This window comes from Poecilia mexicana, unplaced genomic scaffold (assembly GCF_051168715.1).
Source record: "Poecilia mexicana isolate PSO_F unplaced genomic scaffold, ASM5116871v1 scaffold_4, whole genome shotgun sequence".
Taxonomy (NCBI): domain Eukaryota; kingdom Metazoa; phylum Chordata; class Actinopteri; order Cyprinodontiformes; family Poeciliidae; genus Poecilia; species Poecilia mexicana.
The window spans coordinates 23,282,025-23,299,351 of NW_028263373.1; the positions used below are offsets into that span (position 1 = coordinate 23,282,025).

Sequence of the window (17,327 nt, forward strand, 5' to 3'; positions counted from 1 at the left end):
TGGAGACAGAGCCAGTCCGACTGGCCGTGGGAGGGAATCATCAGGAATCCATCTCCTTTCTGATCATCAACTCTCCTAAAATCCCTGTAATTCTTGGTGCCACCTGGTTGAGACTGCACAACCCACACATAGACTGGGAGCAGGGTTTGGTTCTCGGATGGAGCCCTCATTGTCTTTCCTCCTGTCTTCAAGCTGCCAATCATCCTGGGCCAGTTCTCCAGGGTCTCCCAGTCTTGGACCCAGTACTTTCAGGGATCCCCAAGGACTACCACGACCTCAGAGAGGTCTTCAGTAAACATCATGCTACTTCTCTGCCACCACATCGCCCCTATGATTGTGCCATCAACCTGCTTCCTGGCACCTCTCCTCCCAAGGCTCGTCTCTATCCGCTGTCTGTCCCCGAGGATCGAGCCATGCGCGACTACATTGGGGAGGCCCTCCAGGCAGGAATCATTCGTCCTTCATCTTCCCCTGCTGGCGCGGGGTTTTTCTTTGTAGGAAAGAAGGATGGTTCACTTCGTCCTTGTATTGACTATAGAGGACTCAATGATATCACCATCAAGAATCGCTATCTCCTCCCACTCACAAACACTGCATTTGAACGCATCCAAGGTTCTACCATCTTCACAAGGTTGGATCTGAGCAGTGTTGTGGTACTCGAGATCGGTCTTGGTCTCGAGTCCGGTCTTAAGACCGTTTTCTGATGGTCTCGGTCTCGTCTCGGACTCGACCGCATTTGGTCTCGGTCTTGTCTCGGTCTCGGTCTCTGAGGACTCGGCATTTTATTTCAAGACCAGTCGAGACCACAGCTGTGAAAATATCACTAAACGTGGAACATACTGTCCAGTTTATTTGTTAACATCTTTGTTTTTAGTGGATGCAAAACGCACCAATTAAAATCCAAGAAACTACGTGTTTCTCCCTCTCCCCCTCCCCTCCCCACCTTTCACTCGCGCGCGGCGCTCCAGGACATGCGCAGTGGTTTTCTCTCAGCAGCAGAAAATGTTTGTCTAATCGTCAGTAATATAATAGCGCTGCATAAATAGTAAGAAATCCGATGGCCAGAGCTAACTCAGCAGCGCTTCGCTTTCACAGACGGTGGGGACAACGTCTAACTATTTTCGTCACTTAGAAAAGTAGCTCAAAGAAGGTAAGCTCCGTTAACGTGATGTTAGCAAAGCTAGCTGTATAGACACACATAAGAATTTGTGATGAAAAAAAGTCACTCACTGCCTGAATTATTGTGCGGAGATGTTGACTGTCTTGTCGCATATATAGGACAACGCTATGTCCAAAAGTCTGCAATATAGTGATGTGACATTCAGAAACAGTCGATTCTTCTCCACGGCTCTTTATTTATTAGATAGGACTGGAGTGTCACTCACTGAGAGCCGTTGTTCTATCAGATTACCATACACTGTCAGAATAGCATATGTGCAGTGAGTACCATGCCTGCGCATGCGCATTAAGAAGTCCGACCGTTAGAGGAGTTGTCAGTTCACCATATGCAGCAAGTTATGACGAAAATAAGTCATTAAATTGTTTTCAATGATAACTATATAGATATACATGTGTTGTCATGGTTGCAAAGTGTATTTAAAGCAGGTCTGGCTGCAGCTGGAGTCAGCTACAACACACGCCCGTGTAAAACTCACTTAACCTCTAAGTCAGGATGCCATACAACTGTTAATAACAGATCTACGTCATGATTCTATGTTCCTAGCATACATGCAGTGAGTACCATGCCAGCGCATGCGCCTTAAGAAGTCCGACCGTCAGTGGAGTTGTCAGTTCAGCATATGCAACAAGTTATGACGAAAATAAGTCATTAAAATGTTTATAATATGACATAATATGATAACTAGATAGATATACATGCGTTGTCGTGGTTTCAAGGTGTATTTAAAGTAGGTCTGGCTGCAGCTGGATGCCATACAACTGTTAATAACCAAGTGTATGATGATCTACATCATGATTCTATGTTGTTGATTAAATTAAATCTTATGGTAATGATGTGTCTGACAGATATAGCCGGTGTTCTATCACATAGCCATACGCTGTCAAAATAGCATACATGCAGTGAGTACCATGCCAGCGCATGCGCATTAAGTCCGACCGTCAGTGTAGTTGTCAGTATACGCAACAAGTTATGACGAAAATAAGTAATTAAATTGTTTCTAATATGACATAATGTGATAACTAGATAGATATACATGCGTTGTCGTGGTTTCAAAGTGTGTTTAAAGCAGGTCTTGCTGCAGCTGGATGCCATACAACTGTTAATAACTGTTAATAATGATCTACATCATGATTCTATGTTGCTGATTAAATAAAATCATATGGTAATGACAGCATATGCATGTCTGAGCTAAGCGTACGACTATCTGACAACGTATGCTGATCTGACAGAACACCGTGAGTTCGTGTTAAGCATGACGATCTGACCTAACAGAACACCTGTTCTTTGTTCTAGTAATGCTCTGTGTACACTGCATCATTATTTAATTATGTACATTGACATTTAAATTAACAAATAACTAAAACACAAGAACGAAAGAGCACGCAGAGCATGCACATTGCTCTTTGTTTTTGTTCAAAGTGGCAGCTGTAATGTCTGCCATGATGTCAGACTACCTGGCTTCATGTACTGGGAGAGAGAGTGAAAACAGTCACGATGAGCGCCTTCTGTTTGGTTAATTCTTGCTTGTTGCTCCTTGGTCAGTGTTCATAGTTGAGCGTTATTTACCAGCAGGGCATTGCCTCAATTGCTATGTTTAATGGTGCAGACAGTGGTGGATTCTTATATGAGCAATATGGGCAAATGCCCAGGGCGTTATGTTTTTAGGGATGGCACGAGACCATCACACATTGTAACACAGAAATGGAATATTTAATATTGGTAAAATGTATTAAGTATTTAATATCTAGGTGTTTTTATGGGAATATGGATCTTTCAGATTATTCTGAGAAGCAATTTCGATCATATTTTACATTTTATTGTGTCATGTAGCGCGGGCCGCTGGTCTTGGTCTTGACTCGGTCTCGACTTTCCTCGGTCTTGGTCTTGACTTGGTCTCGGACCCTAAAAGTCTTGGTCTTGTCTCTGTCTCGATACACTCTGGTCTTGGTCTTGTCTTGGTCTCGGGTTAGGTGGTCTTGAACACAACACTGGATCTGAGGAATGCGTACCATCTGGTGCGCATTCGGGAGGGGGACGAGTGGAAGACGGCCTTCCCGCAGTCTTTCAGGCCCTTGTGAATGATGTTCTTAGAGACATGATTGGTCTCTATGTTTTTGTTTACCTTGATGATATCCTGGTTTTCTCTAAGGATCTTCCCTCACATATCACCCATGTTCATTCTGTGCTTCTTCGTCTATTGCAGAATAAATTGTTTGTCAAACCTGAGAAATGTGAATTCCATGTGTCTCAGACTACCTTCTTAGGGTTTCTGGTCTCCCCCAACCAGCTATCCATGGAGGACCGCAAGGTTTCCGCTGTTCTAAACTGGCCAACTCCGCAAGACCGTAAGCAGCTGCAACGGTTTCTAAGTTTTGCTAACTTTTATCGGCGTTTCATTCGCAACTACAGTACTATTGCCTCACCCCTTCATGCCCTAACCTCTTCCAAGTCTCGTTTTCAGTGGAACCCTAAAGCGGAGGAAGCTTTTCGAAGACTCAAACACCTGTTCTCTTCTGCACCTGTTCTCCATTCTCCAGACCTGAGTTGTCAATTCATTGTGGAGGTTGATGCCTCTGAGTCTGGGGTCGGCGCAATCCTCAGCCAGAGGTATGAGGATGGTAAGATTCATCCTTGCGCCTTCTTTTCCAGAGGCCTCTCCTCTGCTGAGCGCAACTATGACGTAGGGGACCGGGAATTACTGGCCGTTAAACTGGCATTGGAGGAATGGAGACATTGGCTAGAGGGAGCTAAGGAACCCTTCCTAGTGTGGACTGACCATAAAAACCTCCAATACCTCAAGACTGCCAAAAGACTCAACACCAGGCAAGCCAGGTGGGCCCTTTTCTTCTCTCGCTTTGTGTTCTCTTTGTCCTACAGGCCAGGCTCCAAGAATGTGAAGCCTGATGCGTTGTCCAGGATTTATGACACCCTGAGTGAACCTTTGACTTCTGGAGATTTTATTCTTCCAAAGTCTGTTCGACTGGCAGTGACTCACCTAGAGGTCGAGAACCAGGTCCGGGAGGCTAACCAACAACTACGGGTCCCTCAAGGCTGTCCTCCCTGCCGTCTATTCGTCCCTGACCACCTTATAGCTGAGGTACTCAAGCTTTGCCATGTATCTAAGTTGTTTTGTCACCCTGGTGTTGCCAGAACCCTAAAGGTGGTCCAGGCACACTTCTGGTGGAGGAACATGGCCAAGGACGTCAAGGAGTTTGTCTCAGCCTGCCGGGTCTGCTCCCAGGCTAAGCCGTCTCGCCGACCCCCTGCTGGGCTTCTTCACCCTCTACCCATTCCCCACCGGCCTTGGTCTCATATTTCAATGGACTTCATCACTGGCTTACCCACCTCCGACAGGTACACCACCATACTCACTATAGTCGATCGATTCTCCAAAATGACTCACCTGGTTCCCCTAGTGAAGTTGCCCTCCTCCAAGGAGTTGAGTGTGATCCTCGCCAGGGAGGTGTTCCGTCTTCATGGGCTTCCTGTAGACATCGTCTCCGACCGTGGTTCTCAATTTGTCTCACGTTTTTGGAGGGAGTTTTGTGGACAGCTAGGAATCAAGGTGAGCCTTTCCTCTGGTTTCCATCCACAAACTGATGGCCAGACTGAACGTCTCAACCAAGAGGTGGAGATCAAGCTTCGCATGCTCTGTGAACAGAACCCTACCAAGTGGGCACAGAATCTGCCTTGGGTGGAGCATGCTATCAATTCTCTCCGCTCCAGTGCCACTGGGCTGTCTCCCTTCCATACTGTTTATGGTTTCCAACCACCCATTTTCTCCTTGCAGGAGCGGTCTGCCATGGTTCCCTCTGCCTATGCCTCAGCCAGGAGGTGCCTTAAGGTATGGAGAAAGGCCCACTGGGCACTCTTAACTACTTCTGCCATGTATTCCTTGATCTGCCAACCGACACAGGATCCCAGCCCCTGCTTATCTGGTTGGGCAAAAGGTATGGCTGTCAACCAAGGACCTTCCGCTTCGGATGGTGAACAGGAAGCTGGCTCCACGTTTCATCGGACCGTTTCCTATCTCCAAGGTGGTTAACCCGGTGGCTGTCCGTCTCCGGCTACCTGCTTCCCTGAGGGTCCATCCCACCTTCCATGTCTCTGTCTGTGCTGATAAAGTTTATGTCTGTGGTCCCGGTTGGCCAGTGAGTTAGTGGTTAACAAACCAGCGATAACCATCATGCAGGTTCAGCCCGGTGAGGAGCTTTCGCGCTCGCCTCGTAGTCACACTTCACGCTTGTAGCACCCCACTGCTCCATCACCTATTCTCAGGGCAGAACTTTAACTCACTTGCAGGGTGGCTACTTGGGTTCGTGATTTTCAGGTAGATACCATGCAGGTTTACCTCATGTAAGTAGCTATTACTCCACTACTGTTTTTTTACCTTCCCAGTAAAACAATCCAGACACCCACACAAAGTTGTTTTTCTTATTTATCTTCAACATCCCACAAACTAACCTGGCTTATTCTACCCTGAACGTTGGTAGGAAATTAACACATAACAGCTTCTATAACCCCTTATATGCATTTACAAACATTAACAGTTCTTAAACTTACACCAACTTCACATTTCAGCATATAACTTCACACACATCCGCACCAGGGCCCACACTCACACATACAGTCCAATACCCGTTGACGCTTCCGTTGCAGGCCTGTTGACGTTTGAGTTCGCAAAACGAACGCAGAAGTCCTTGTTATTTTCCCTCTTGTTGGAACCGGATGGACCAGCGAAACCGGCTCGCACCGCCGACGTCCTCACCGTCACCGCTGCTTAGCGAGTCCACTTTCCTTTTCTTCTTTCCCTTTAGCGTCTCCACGCAGGATTCTTGTAGCTTTCTTTATCTTTAGGGAAACGTCCCCGCCATCTTGCTGCTTTCCCCCCCACACGTGCCCTGCAGCAGTGTCCTCTAAACAGTAGCAGTAGCAGTCCTCGTTAACAGGTCCACACTCCTCATTACTCAATTATCAATTATACTCTGCGTATAATCTTATTTCTAACTCGCCAACTATGTTTAACACGATTTTTTTCCCGTATTGTTCCAATCCCTCTTTCTTTCTATTCCCCTATCTCCTTCCTCTCTCCTTCTCGTTTTTTTCTCCCAGAATCCTCTGTCTCTTTTTTTTTTTTTTTTACACTTCACTTCCCCTCGTAAATCTCAGTTACTCTCAGACATAGGAATTCATTCACCCCCCCCCCACTTCTTGTGGTTCTCAAAACCCAGGGCTACACTCTCCCCTCTTTAAACCTGTTTGATGTCCCCATCAAACATCAGTTACACAACCCAAATAAAAGTAGGAAACTGGGGTAAGTTAGAATTAACACAGCTAGAACATAGTGCCATAGAGTGACACCATACAGTAGAACAAAAAGAATGTCTTGGTTCTTTAACGGTTCCACTTCCAAGAAGTACTCCACAACTAACAACACTTACTGGCTGGTATGATGGCTGTCCTAGTTCATCATAGCTTAATCTTAGGATTGGTTTCCTCACTCGCTTAGAGCGTTCTGTAATGACATGTTCTCCCTCCCTTACTACCTCATCACTTTCCCCTTCTCCCCCTTCTAAATCTAGATCAGAGCAGAGCAGTGAGTCTTGATTGTGAGGTGAGTTGGGACTTAACCCAGCATCATCAATAGTCTCGTGGGGCGACAAAATCTGAACTTCACTTGTGACTGTAGAGGGTTCTTTAGCCCTCCTCTCTGTTTGTCTCAAAAGTTCTCTCAGATTGACTTGTAGTGGAACTGCCGTGTTCACCTCCTCATACTCAGAATCAGAAGAGAGTGCAACATCTTCTTGAGCAACAGGCTTGACAGACTCAGACCGTCTCTGTTGGCCCCTAGTGACAGGTTTCCGCACTTGTTCTGTCTCCGCATCAGCTGGAAATCGGACAAGATGACCAATGGGTAACAGGTGGTTGCGATGCACCGTTTTCTCAACCCCAAGTCCTCTCTCTGGTTTCACCTTGTAGACTGGCAAGTTAGGCATTCTCTCCAACACAATGTATGGCACTGTTCTCCATTTCTCTTTCAACTTGTGCTTACCGGTGACGCCAAAGTTCCTCAGAAGCACACGGTCTCCCTCTTCTAGGATCTGCTCTTTCACATGTTTGTCATGTGCCTTCTTGTTTCGCTGATGATTTTTGTCAGCATTCTTTGCAGCGAGATGATAAGCTTGTTCCAGATCTTTCCGCAGCTTGGATACATATTGGTGATAGGTTGGGCCTTTTCCAGTCTCATCTGATACTCCGAAACAGATGTCCACAGGAAGACGAGCCTCCCTTCCGAACATTAATAGATAGGGTGAATATCCGGTTGCTTCATTCTGGGTGCAATTATAGGCATGCACCAACTGGCTGATGTTCTGACTCCATCTCTGTTTCTGAGCGGGATCCAGAGTCCCGAGCATGGACAACAATGTTCGGTTAAATCGCTCAGGTTGAGGATCTCCCTGAGGATGGTAGGGAGATGTTCTGGACTTTCGGATCCCCAACATCCTCAGTAAATCCTGGATGAGCTTGCTTTCGAAATCACGTCCCTGATCGGAATGTATCCGTGCAGGAAGTCCATAGTGGACAAAGAAACGTTCACACAGAATCTTGGCCACTGTGGATGCTTGTTGGTCTTTAGCCGGAAACGCCTGAGCGTACCTTGTAAAGTGATCAGTCACCACAAGGATATTTGCATATCCTTTCGAGTCAGGCTCGAGAGAAAGAAAGTCAATGCAGACCAGATCTAGTGGTCCCCGGCTGGTGATCTGATTTAAAGGAGCTGCTCGCTGTGGCAAAGCTTTGCGGGTAATACATCTACCACAAGTTTTCACATACTGCTCCACTTCTGACCCCATCTTAGGCCAGTAGAATCTGTTGCGAATCAACTCAAGCGTCTTTTCCACTCCAAGACGACCCGATTCATCGTGGAGAGACTTGAGCACCATGGGAACATGTTCTCTGGATAGAACCAGCTGCAGTACTTCTGTACTATGTGGTTTATTAATCTTTCTATGAAGCAATCCATCCACCAGCACAAGCTTACTCGCCTCTCTTTGCAGGTAGATGGCTCCAGGGTCAGTACACTTCTCAGATGAGACTGTTGGTCCTCCACTTAAGGATTTCTTGACCAGTGAAATCATTGGGTCATGGTCTTGTGCCTTAATCAGATCTGCTCTGCTGAGCTGGGTCAAACAACCAAGATCTAGTCGGGTTGGAAACACATAGCATTCTGGCATGGCAGTAGGAGGGACACAGAGAGATTCTGCACAACTAACTGGTTCAACAGACTGGTCTCTGGATACCTGCTTGCAGAGTGCTCTAACATCGTCAGGTGTTAAACTCTTGAACTCATCTCTGTCATCAGAAACAGGGTTTCGCGACAATGCGTCTGCATCAATGTTGCTAGAGCCTGGCCGATACTGCAGAGTGAAGTTATAGGTGGAAAGAGCTGCAAGCCAGCGATGACCTGTGGCGTTCAGCTTGGCGGTGGTGAGTATATATGTAAGGGGGTTGTTATCTGTCCTTACAACAAACTCTGCGCCATACAGGTAATCGTGGAATTTATCCACCACAGCCCACTTGAGTGCCAGAAACTCTAGCTGATGCACTGGATAGTTCTTTTCTGAAGAACTGAGCTTTCTGCTGGCAAAAGCGACTGGCCTCAGTCCTTCAGGATGCTCTTGGTTTAGCACCGCCCCCAAGCCATGGAAACTAGCATCTATGTGCAGCACATAAGGCTTCAACGGGTCAGCGAATGCTAACACTGGCGCTTGGGTGAGGCATTTGAGGATCTGTTGGAAAGCCTCTGTGCAGCTCCCATCCCATCTTTCTCCAAAAGGTTCACTGATTTTATAGTAGGTTTTCTCAGGAGACTTTGTGGATTTCCACTTCTTCTGAGTTGGCGGATATCCCTTACACAGTTCGGTTAGCGGTCTGACGATAATTGAATAGTTTTTAATGAAACGTCTGTAATATCCACAGAATCCTAGAAAGGACTGGAGTGCTGGAAGATCAGTGGGTTTCTTCCAGTGGGCAACGGCCTCCACTTTGCTTGGATCTGTAGCAATGCCCCGCTCAGACACTACATGTCCAACATATGTCACTTGGGGTCTGCAAAACTGGCATTTATCAAGTGACAATTTCAGTCCAATTTCGCCTAAGCGATCGATGACTTTGAGGAGCCTCTGCTCATGCTCCTCCAAAGTTTTCCCGAAAACAATCAGGTCATCAAGGTATACGATAACCTCCAGCATGTGCATGTCTCCAACAGCTTTTTCCATGAGCCGCTGGAATGTTGAGGGAGCACCAGTTATTCCCTGAGGCATCCTTTCTTTTCACCAAAATAAAACACAACTAATCACTAATGAAAACGTGTCTTTTGCTATGCTTAGCCAATTTGTACGAATCAACTGTAGAAACTTTTTGGTACTTTTTTATACTCTACTGATACTCAAAAGGAACCAAGAATTTTTTTTTGTTTTTTTTTTTTTTTTGTTTTGTTTTTAGGATTAGCTTACAGCTGGTTGTCTGGGTGTAATACTGTTTTTAGTCAAATAAAATAAAATAATTTATCCCAGCGGTGCCTCCAATTTTTATGTAGCACCCCACTGCTCCATCACCTATTCTCAGGGCAGAACTTTAACTCACTTGCAGGGTGGCTACTTGGGTTCGTGATTTTCAGGTAGATACCATGCAGGTTTACCTCATGTAAGTAGCTATTACTCCACTACTGTTTTTTTACCTTCCCAGTAAAACAATCCAGACACCCACACAAAGTTGTTTTTCTTATTTATCTTCAACATCCCACAAACTAACCTGGCTTATTCTACCCTGAACGTTGGTAGGAAATTAACACATAACAGCTTCTATAACCCCTTATATGCATTTACAAACATTAACAGTTCTTAAACTTACACCAACTTCACATTTCAGCATATAACTTCACACACATCCGCACCAGGGCCCACACTCACACATACAGTCCAATACCCGTTGACGCTTCCGTTGCAGGCCTGTTGACGTTTGAGTTCGCAAAACGAACGCAGAAGTCCTTGTTATTTTCCCTCTTGTTGGAACCGGATGGACCAGCGAAACCGGCTCGCACCGCCGACGTCCTCACCGTCACCGCTGCTTAGCGAGTCCACTTTCCTTTTCTTCTTTCCCTTTAGCGTCTCCACGCAGGATTCTTGTAGCTTTCTTTATCTTTAGGGAAACGTCCCCGCCATCTTGCTGCTTTCCCCCCCACACGTGCCCTGCAGCAGTGTCCTCTAAACAGTAGCAGTAGCAGTCCTCGTTAACAGGTCCACACTCCTCATTACTCAATTATCAATTATACTCTGCGTATAATCTTATTTCTAACTCGCCAACTATGTTTAACACGATTTTTTTTCCGTATTGTTCCAATCCCTCTTTCTTTCTATTCCCCTATCTCCTTCCTCTCTCCTTCTCGTTTTTTTCTCCCAGAATCCTCTGTCTCTTTTTTTTTTTTTTTTACACTTCATTTCCCCTCGTAAATCTCAGTTACTCTCAGACATAGGAATTCATTCACCCCCCCCCCCACTTCTTGTGGTTCTCAAAACCCAGGGCTACACGCTGATTTTATATTATTTTATTATTACTTTAGTGTTATTTTTCCGGTTACATGATGCATCAAACCATATCAAATGCTTTGTCCACTTAGTCAACCACAGATAAAGTGTGCGGCCGCGCGGAGATCTGAGAAACTCGTCCCATAAACACGATCAACCAAAATAGTTTCTGTGTCCCCTTGTTACAAACTCAACAGATACGAAGTGGAAGAGCTACTAAAGCCATATTAGATTTAAGTCTGCATTGACTTAAATCTCCCATTTGTTGCGCATCTCTGCGCAGTGCAGTGGGTTTAACTCATCATGCAGAGTCGGTGAAAGACTGTATGAGGCCTGGAATTTGACTTAGGAGCCCCTTTTGTTGCTAAAATCATCAGCACCTTGAACAGCTTCTGTGTTAGATTTAATGAAATCTGGGAGAGGAGTAGTTGGCCAACCTAAAAATCAATTAATTATAATCACAGTTTACTAATTTGTATTTGTGAACAAAGAGAGCTCAATCTCAAAGACTAAACTCACAGCATCAGAGTATAGCAATGGTAAAAAAACAATCTAACTATGAATATTGTTCTTTGAACTTTTACAAAGTAAACTTACCAGCTCCTAAAATCTTACATATAAAGTTTAACTAAAATCTTTTAATTTATGTATGCTGAAACCATTAAATTAAATTTAGCAGCATTGATTATCTCAATAAATAAATGTTACATTATGCATCTACACTTTGTGTTAAAACATTAGCATTTATGGGGCCCCTGAAGTCCTGGGGGCCTTATGAAGCCACTGACTTAATTTGGATTAAACAGAAGTGCAAATAATTGATATTCATTTTAATAAAATTTTTTGATTTGTTGTTTTTAAGACTAGTTGTGGGTTTAAATAGCGTTTCACTGGCGATGTTTTCTCGTAAAATATAATTACCCAGTGATATTTTTACATTTCCTGTCAACTTAAGATCTTTTAATACAAAAACATGGTGGACCGCCTCGGTCCCCCGACCACCGGACTTGGCACGTTTTCTGGGGGAAACCCTGAACTTCTATAGAAATGTGAAATGCAGATGCTGACATTAATGTTGGGGACGTCTGTGCTGATGCTACATGTTTAGCATTGAGATGCTATTTTACAATTGAATAGCATCATTGATAGGCTAACTCCTTTAAAACTTGTCCAACGTTCAATCAAGAGAAGCAGCTTTGTCGTCAATTGCTGTTGTTTGCAAAGGTTTCTTGTGTGTCATATTTACAGGTGTACCAGTTCTGACCGGAACCTTTATATGTAAAAAAATTGATAAATTCTGTTAAATGTCTATGTAATTAATTTATCAAAATTAGTGCTTCCATTCATTGATCTTTTACCAATGAATGGATTTTGCCCATTAAGCAGAGCTATCAAAGCAGCCTGGTAAATTACTATATGTCAAAACCCTGGAAACTTGAGGCAGTTTATCTTGCACTCACCATTCAGGCGACTGAGGGTCCAGTTGCGACGTACATCTGAAGGACGACTTGCCAGCTCAAACACAAAGGGTCCAGCATTGGGAGTCAGGTCGGGGTCATTGGCTGTGATGTTCAAGGAGTTTGGATCTGGTTTCTCACACATTTCCACTTCAGGAGGGAACACATAAGGCGCGTTGTCATTTATGTCCAGCAGGTGAATCTGAAGGGTTCCTGTACCAGTGGCAGGAGGAATGCCTGACAATAAGAAAATATTGTGAGCTATAATATGTATCAAACATAGCAAGCAGTTTGCTGGACCCTTTGTGTTTGAGTTGGCAACTTCTCAGTACCCTGGTAGACTAGATTTTCATGGAGGAAAGAGGAAGTACTGGAATTAGAGTTAAATATCAAAAAGAAAACCACTGCTTGGGATACTTTCCTATGCATGACTTTGTTACGGATGATAAAAACACTCCCCTATTAACAGTTCGCTTCAAAACACCATAACAGACTAAATAATTGCAAACTTTTGTCTGCAAATATGTGGTACATTGATCCAGGTTTCATGCTACTGGATGTAATAAACTGGAAAAGTTTCTTATTGAACAAAAAAAACGTAAAACTGATGAACAATAAGTGCAGGAGCTTAAGGTTAGAAAGTGTGAATCCACACACTTTCATATCTAGGTATGCAGAGAATGCTGAAAAACTGCATATATTTGGATTTTTCTTTTTGTGCAAGAATGTGAATCAGTTGATGTGCCTCAATGTGCTTTGGGGTCAATGAGCTCCCGCCTGTGTATGACAATGGCAGAAGACGTAGTAAGACACAGAGCACAGCAGGCTCTGTGTGTGTCGGGTATTGCTATACCCGACACACACAGAGCCTGCTGTGCTCAAGTTAATCAACTGAGCTAAATGGCATTCTTCTTCATCAATGTTCCGCTGGAACAGAGATGCCTCTCTCCACTTCCTAAAAGCACAGTTGTGGTGAGAACAAGAGACAGACTCCCTTCAGATCTGAGGACTGTCTCTGAGATCCGTTGTAATCCTGTAACAAGCCAAGAATCAGGCCTTGGATAATCAATCTGTTGTTTACTTAAGACATACTGCCACTACAAGATGCCACTACAAGACAACACTCCATATGGGCTTTCATGTCAGAATGATGTGGAGAACATTGATAGCATTATCCACTTTGCTGAATTCAGCAGTAATCTCCCATAAAAGATCAGTCATGTCCAATTTGTAGTTTTTCGAAAGAGATAGTTTGACAGTTTGATTTCAACCTTCAGTTGAGAAATCAATACATAAACATGAGTCCTACTAATATTCAATTTCACACCTCAAGTCTTAAAACCACACTAACGTACAGTCTAACATGCTGAAGATGTACGGGATGTCTAACAGAAACTATTTTTATTTTGATCTGTGGGTTCTGTCTCTTCTCTTAAGATGTCAATTTTCAAACAAGGACGGACATAGAGATGAAAACAGATATTTACATACACCAGATAAAAAGATACATACAGATTTTTTTGGGGGCAATTTGGCTGTATGCTTTGGGTCATTGTCCATTTGGAAAACATGTTTGCACCCAGGCTTTTATTTCCTGACTGATGTCTTTGGATGCCATTTCAACATTTCATTCCACTCAGTTTCATATTAATTTCTCATATTATTGTTGAATTTAGCAAATAGAAATAATGTTGGTAATTCCAATTGACCAAACACCTGATAAATTTGGTCTGACATAACTTTAGACAATGATAGAAAATGTTTGTCTTTTATTTAGTACATGTAAACGTCTGGTTTTAAGTGAAAGTTAAATCATTGTAATAGTCTCCTTGTTCTTTAGAAATTCTGATATTTTAAATAAGGGAATAAAAAATTAAGCATGGAAACATAGATGCTGTGGTCAATTTTCATTTTTTCATTCTCATCCACACCTGCCAACAGGTCATGCTTTTCCACATTAATGCCCATTGAATAAAGAATGAACCAAAACATTGGAGATAAACTTGTTTCTCTTAAAATACAGAGTAGCTAAAGTTTTTATAATCCAGACAGTTCGGTGAATGAGCATATGAAACTGAGGCAGTGGCGCAAAAAGGGGGTATGCAGCGCATGCAACGCATAGGGGTGCTGCACCAGAGGTCAAAACCCCGTCTGGAGGGGGCGGCGCGCCGATTATGTTTTCCCATACACTTCAGCGTGCCTTACGCTCCTTCACCTTGCGCATGTGACGAGGTAAATGTAGGGAGTTTTACCCTTCATGTAACTTCGTCTCGGGGGGGGGGGGCGAGCGAGCGTATGTTTTCCACGCTCCTTCAACCCTCCTTCGGGTGAGAGGGGGATCGGGGGGCGCCGATTTATGTTTTCGCATCCACCTGAATAATGTGTAGTTGCGCCACTGACCTGAGGAGTTTGGTACCTCAAAAAAGGTTAAGAACCACTGTGTTAGAGTAAGAACTTTAAAACAAACTCTAAAATCTATAGGAGGCCAATGTAGAGATGTGTGAAAGGGTTGACTTTTCCAAACTAGCAAACAGGGACTGCACTATTCTAATTGCAGGAACACAAATAAATGTTATTTCTGTTATCAGGTCAGAGCAGGGAAGTGCTGTGAAGGCCTATGGTAATTGCAGGATTTCTTATTATTTTTTCAACAAAGTACATGGCTTTTTGGAGGCTTTAAAATATTCAAAAACTCACCAAACTTCACCCAAAATTGTCCCCAAACTAAAATGTTGGGATTCTAGTGGAATTGCAAGGGGGCGTGCCCAAACTGCTCTACAGCACCCCCTAACGTGAGAAAGGGCAATCAATAGGTCGTAGACATCTGAAATTAGGTATATAGGTAAATCCCCCCCAAAATCAAGAAAAAAAGTCACATTGAGGTACCTCCTAAAATGTACAGGGAGGTGGCCATATTGGGTCAAAGGGCAAATTTTGGTGATTTTTCACTTCTCAAATTTTAACAAACTCCTCCTTGGGTTCTGGCATACACTTGCAAATGGCACTGACTTAATCAGAAAACATGGATTTGGGGCACTACTGGGATACAGCGGGGACAATACTGGGACACTACAGGATACTATTGAGACACTTCTTGAACACCACTGGGACACTATTGGGACACTGCTGGAACAGTATTTGGACATTGCTGGGACAGTATTTGGACACTGCTCGGACAGTATTTGGACATTGCTGGGACACCACTGAGACAGTATAGAGACACTGCTGGGACCCTGTTGCACAGGTTGAGACAGATAAACCTATGCTGCCATTGGGACAATCCACATGTCTCACCATTATCAGAAGCTGTGACAGTAACATTGTAGAGATTGCTCTTGATAAAGGGAGACTCTCGATCAAGGATGGCGATGGTGGAAATCTTTCCGTTCACTGGGTCGATATCCAGCCAGGTGGCTGGGTCATAGATCTTGGAGTATCTGAGGTCAGAGAGAGAGAGGCAACCTGAGAAGCCAATCTGAAGCAGTTTTTGTTTCTGTGCAACTGAATATATACTAAGCAGAACCTGGAGACTGGAAGAGACAATCACAACTTATTAAAGCATGTTCACTAGATATAATACTAATCTGAACACAATATACATAAATCTATGTAGATTTGTTTTTAATGAAGCCATAAACTTTCATCCATGTTCTTGTGCAAAAAATAAAAAATCATAATGGCCTTCCTTAATTTGATTTTTATATAATTTAGATCAGGGGTCCCCAAACTTTTTCATGTGAGGGCCACATAACTTTTCCCTTCTCTGGTGGGGGGCCGGAGTCAATTTGTAGCAGAAAAATTGTGACGATTGCTGGAGTGCCTAAATGTAAAAACGTATTGTTTTCCAGAAAGCACAATCAAATAACCCTCTCTGGGTTCTTTACAGAACAAAAGTCAGGAAATAAATTATAACACTATTAATGAAATAAATAATAACCAAATAACCCTTTGGTTATTTTTTTTTTCACAGAAAAAATCCAGGAAATAACACTATTTATGAAATAAATACCGTATGTATAAGCCGCACCGGACTATAAGCCGGAACCCCAAAGTTTTTTTTAAAAAAAAACAGTAAACAAACATATATAAGTCGCACCAGGCTATGAACCACAGATATCTCTGCCACTCCAGGTTTTCCACAATTTTGCAGGGTGAAAGAATCACCTGACTTATTCCAAGAGACGAAAGTTGCAGCAGAGGGGGGCGGACACCCAAAATTTGAGTCATAACAGGTCAATTGAATATCACATTTATTACAGTTGAAAAAGAAAAAGTTGCCAAGTTTAGATTTAACTGAACTGATTACGGCAGTTTCCGAATGGTAACTGTAACAGTAAAAGTGCTGATCCTTCGTGTTTGCTACTAGCATGTGCTAAATGAAAATGGGCGCTTTCTTCTTCTTCTTCTTCTTCTTCTTCTCCTCCTCTGGATTTCAATGGCAGCTTGCATCCATTATTCTTCCACTACTGCCATCTATTGGATCCTAATATCTATGCCTCAAATTCTCATAATGATCCCAGTATTATTTAAAAAAATGAAAAATCTTCTTTTTCTCCTCAAAGCTATTTAACTGATCAACAACGTTCTCAAATTTCAATCCCCTATTAAAACCTAATTCCGTTTTATTGGGCGCTTTCTTCTTTTATTTCCAATTTTGACTTCCAATGATTCACTTCCTGCTAAAGAGCCCCCTGGTGGTTGAAGAAAAATCGACATATAAGCCATACTGGGCTTATATGTAAGGTTCAAAGCTTAGGAAAAAAGTAGTGGCTTATAGTCCGGAAAATATGGTATATGAAAAAAAATCTAAATGCTCTCTGTTCAGGGGGCCGGACCAAATGTAGAGGTGGGCCGGATTTGGCCTGCGGGCCGTAGTTTGGGGATCACTGATTTAGATCATCGTTCTATTGTTCTGTCCGGGTGTCGTCTGAAATTTGACAGTGTTTTGAAGAAATGCTGGAGATGCAGCAACAACCTGACAGAGCTCAACAAAACAACAAACAAAAATATGTAAACAGGATTCTCCAGCTGCCCAGCATACTGACCAGAACCTGTCTGTTTGAGGGCTTGTTGGTACACTTGTATGTTTTTGTGAACACAGTG

General features: G+C 43.4%; 1 protein-coding gene across 1 annotated transcript in view; it reads right to left on the reverse strand.

Moving 5' to 3' along the window:
• Positions 1 to 17,327, reverse strand: part of LOC106904846 (cadherin-2-like) — a 91,161-nt gene that overhangs the window by 20,278 nt on the left and 53,556 nt on the right. The window contains exons 9-10 of the mRNA XM_088005276.1: positions 15,519 to 15,661; positions 12,228 to 12,461 (exon numbers count right to left, since the gene is read on the reverse strand). Of these exons, the coding sequence (XP_087861402.1) occupies positions 12,228 to 12,461; positions 15,519 to 15,661 (377 nt within the window). The remainder of the gene's footprint in view (positions 1 to 12,227; positions 12,462 to 15,518; positions 15,662 to 17,327) is intronic.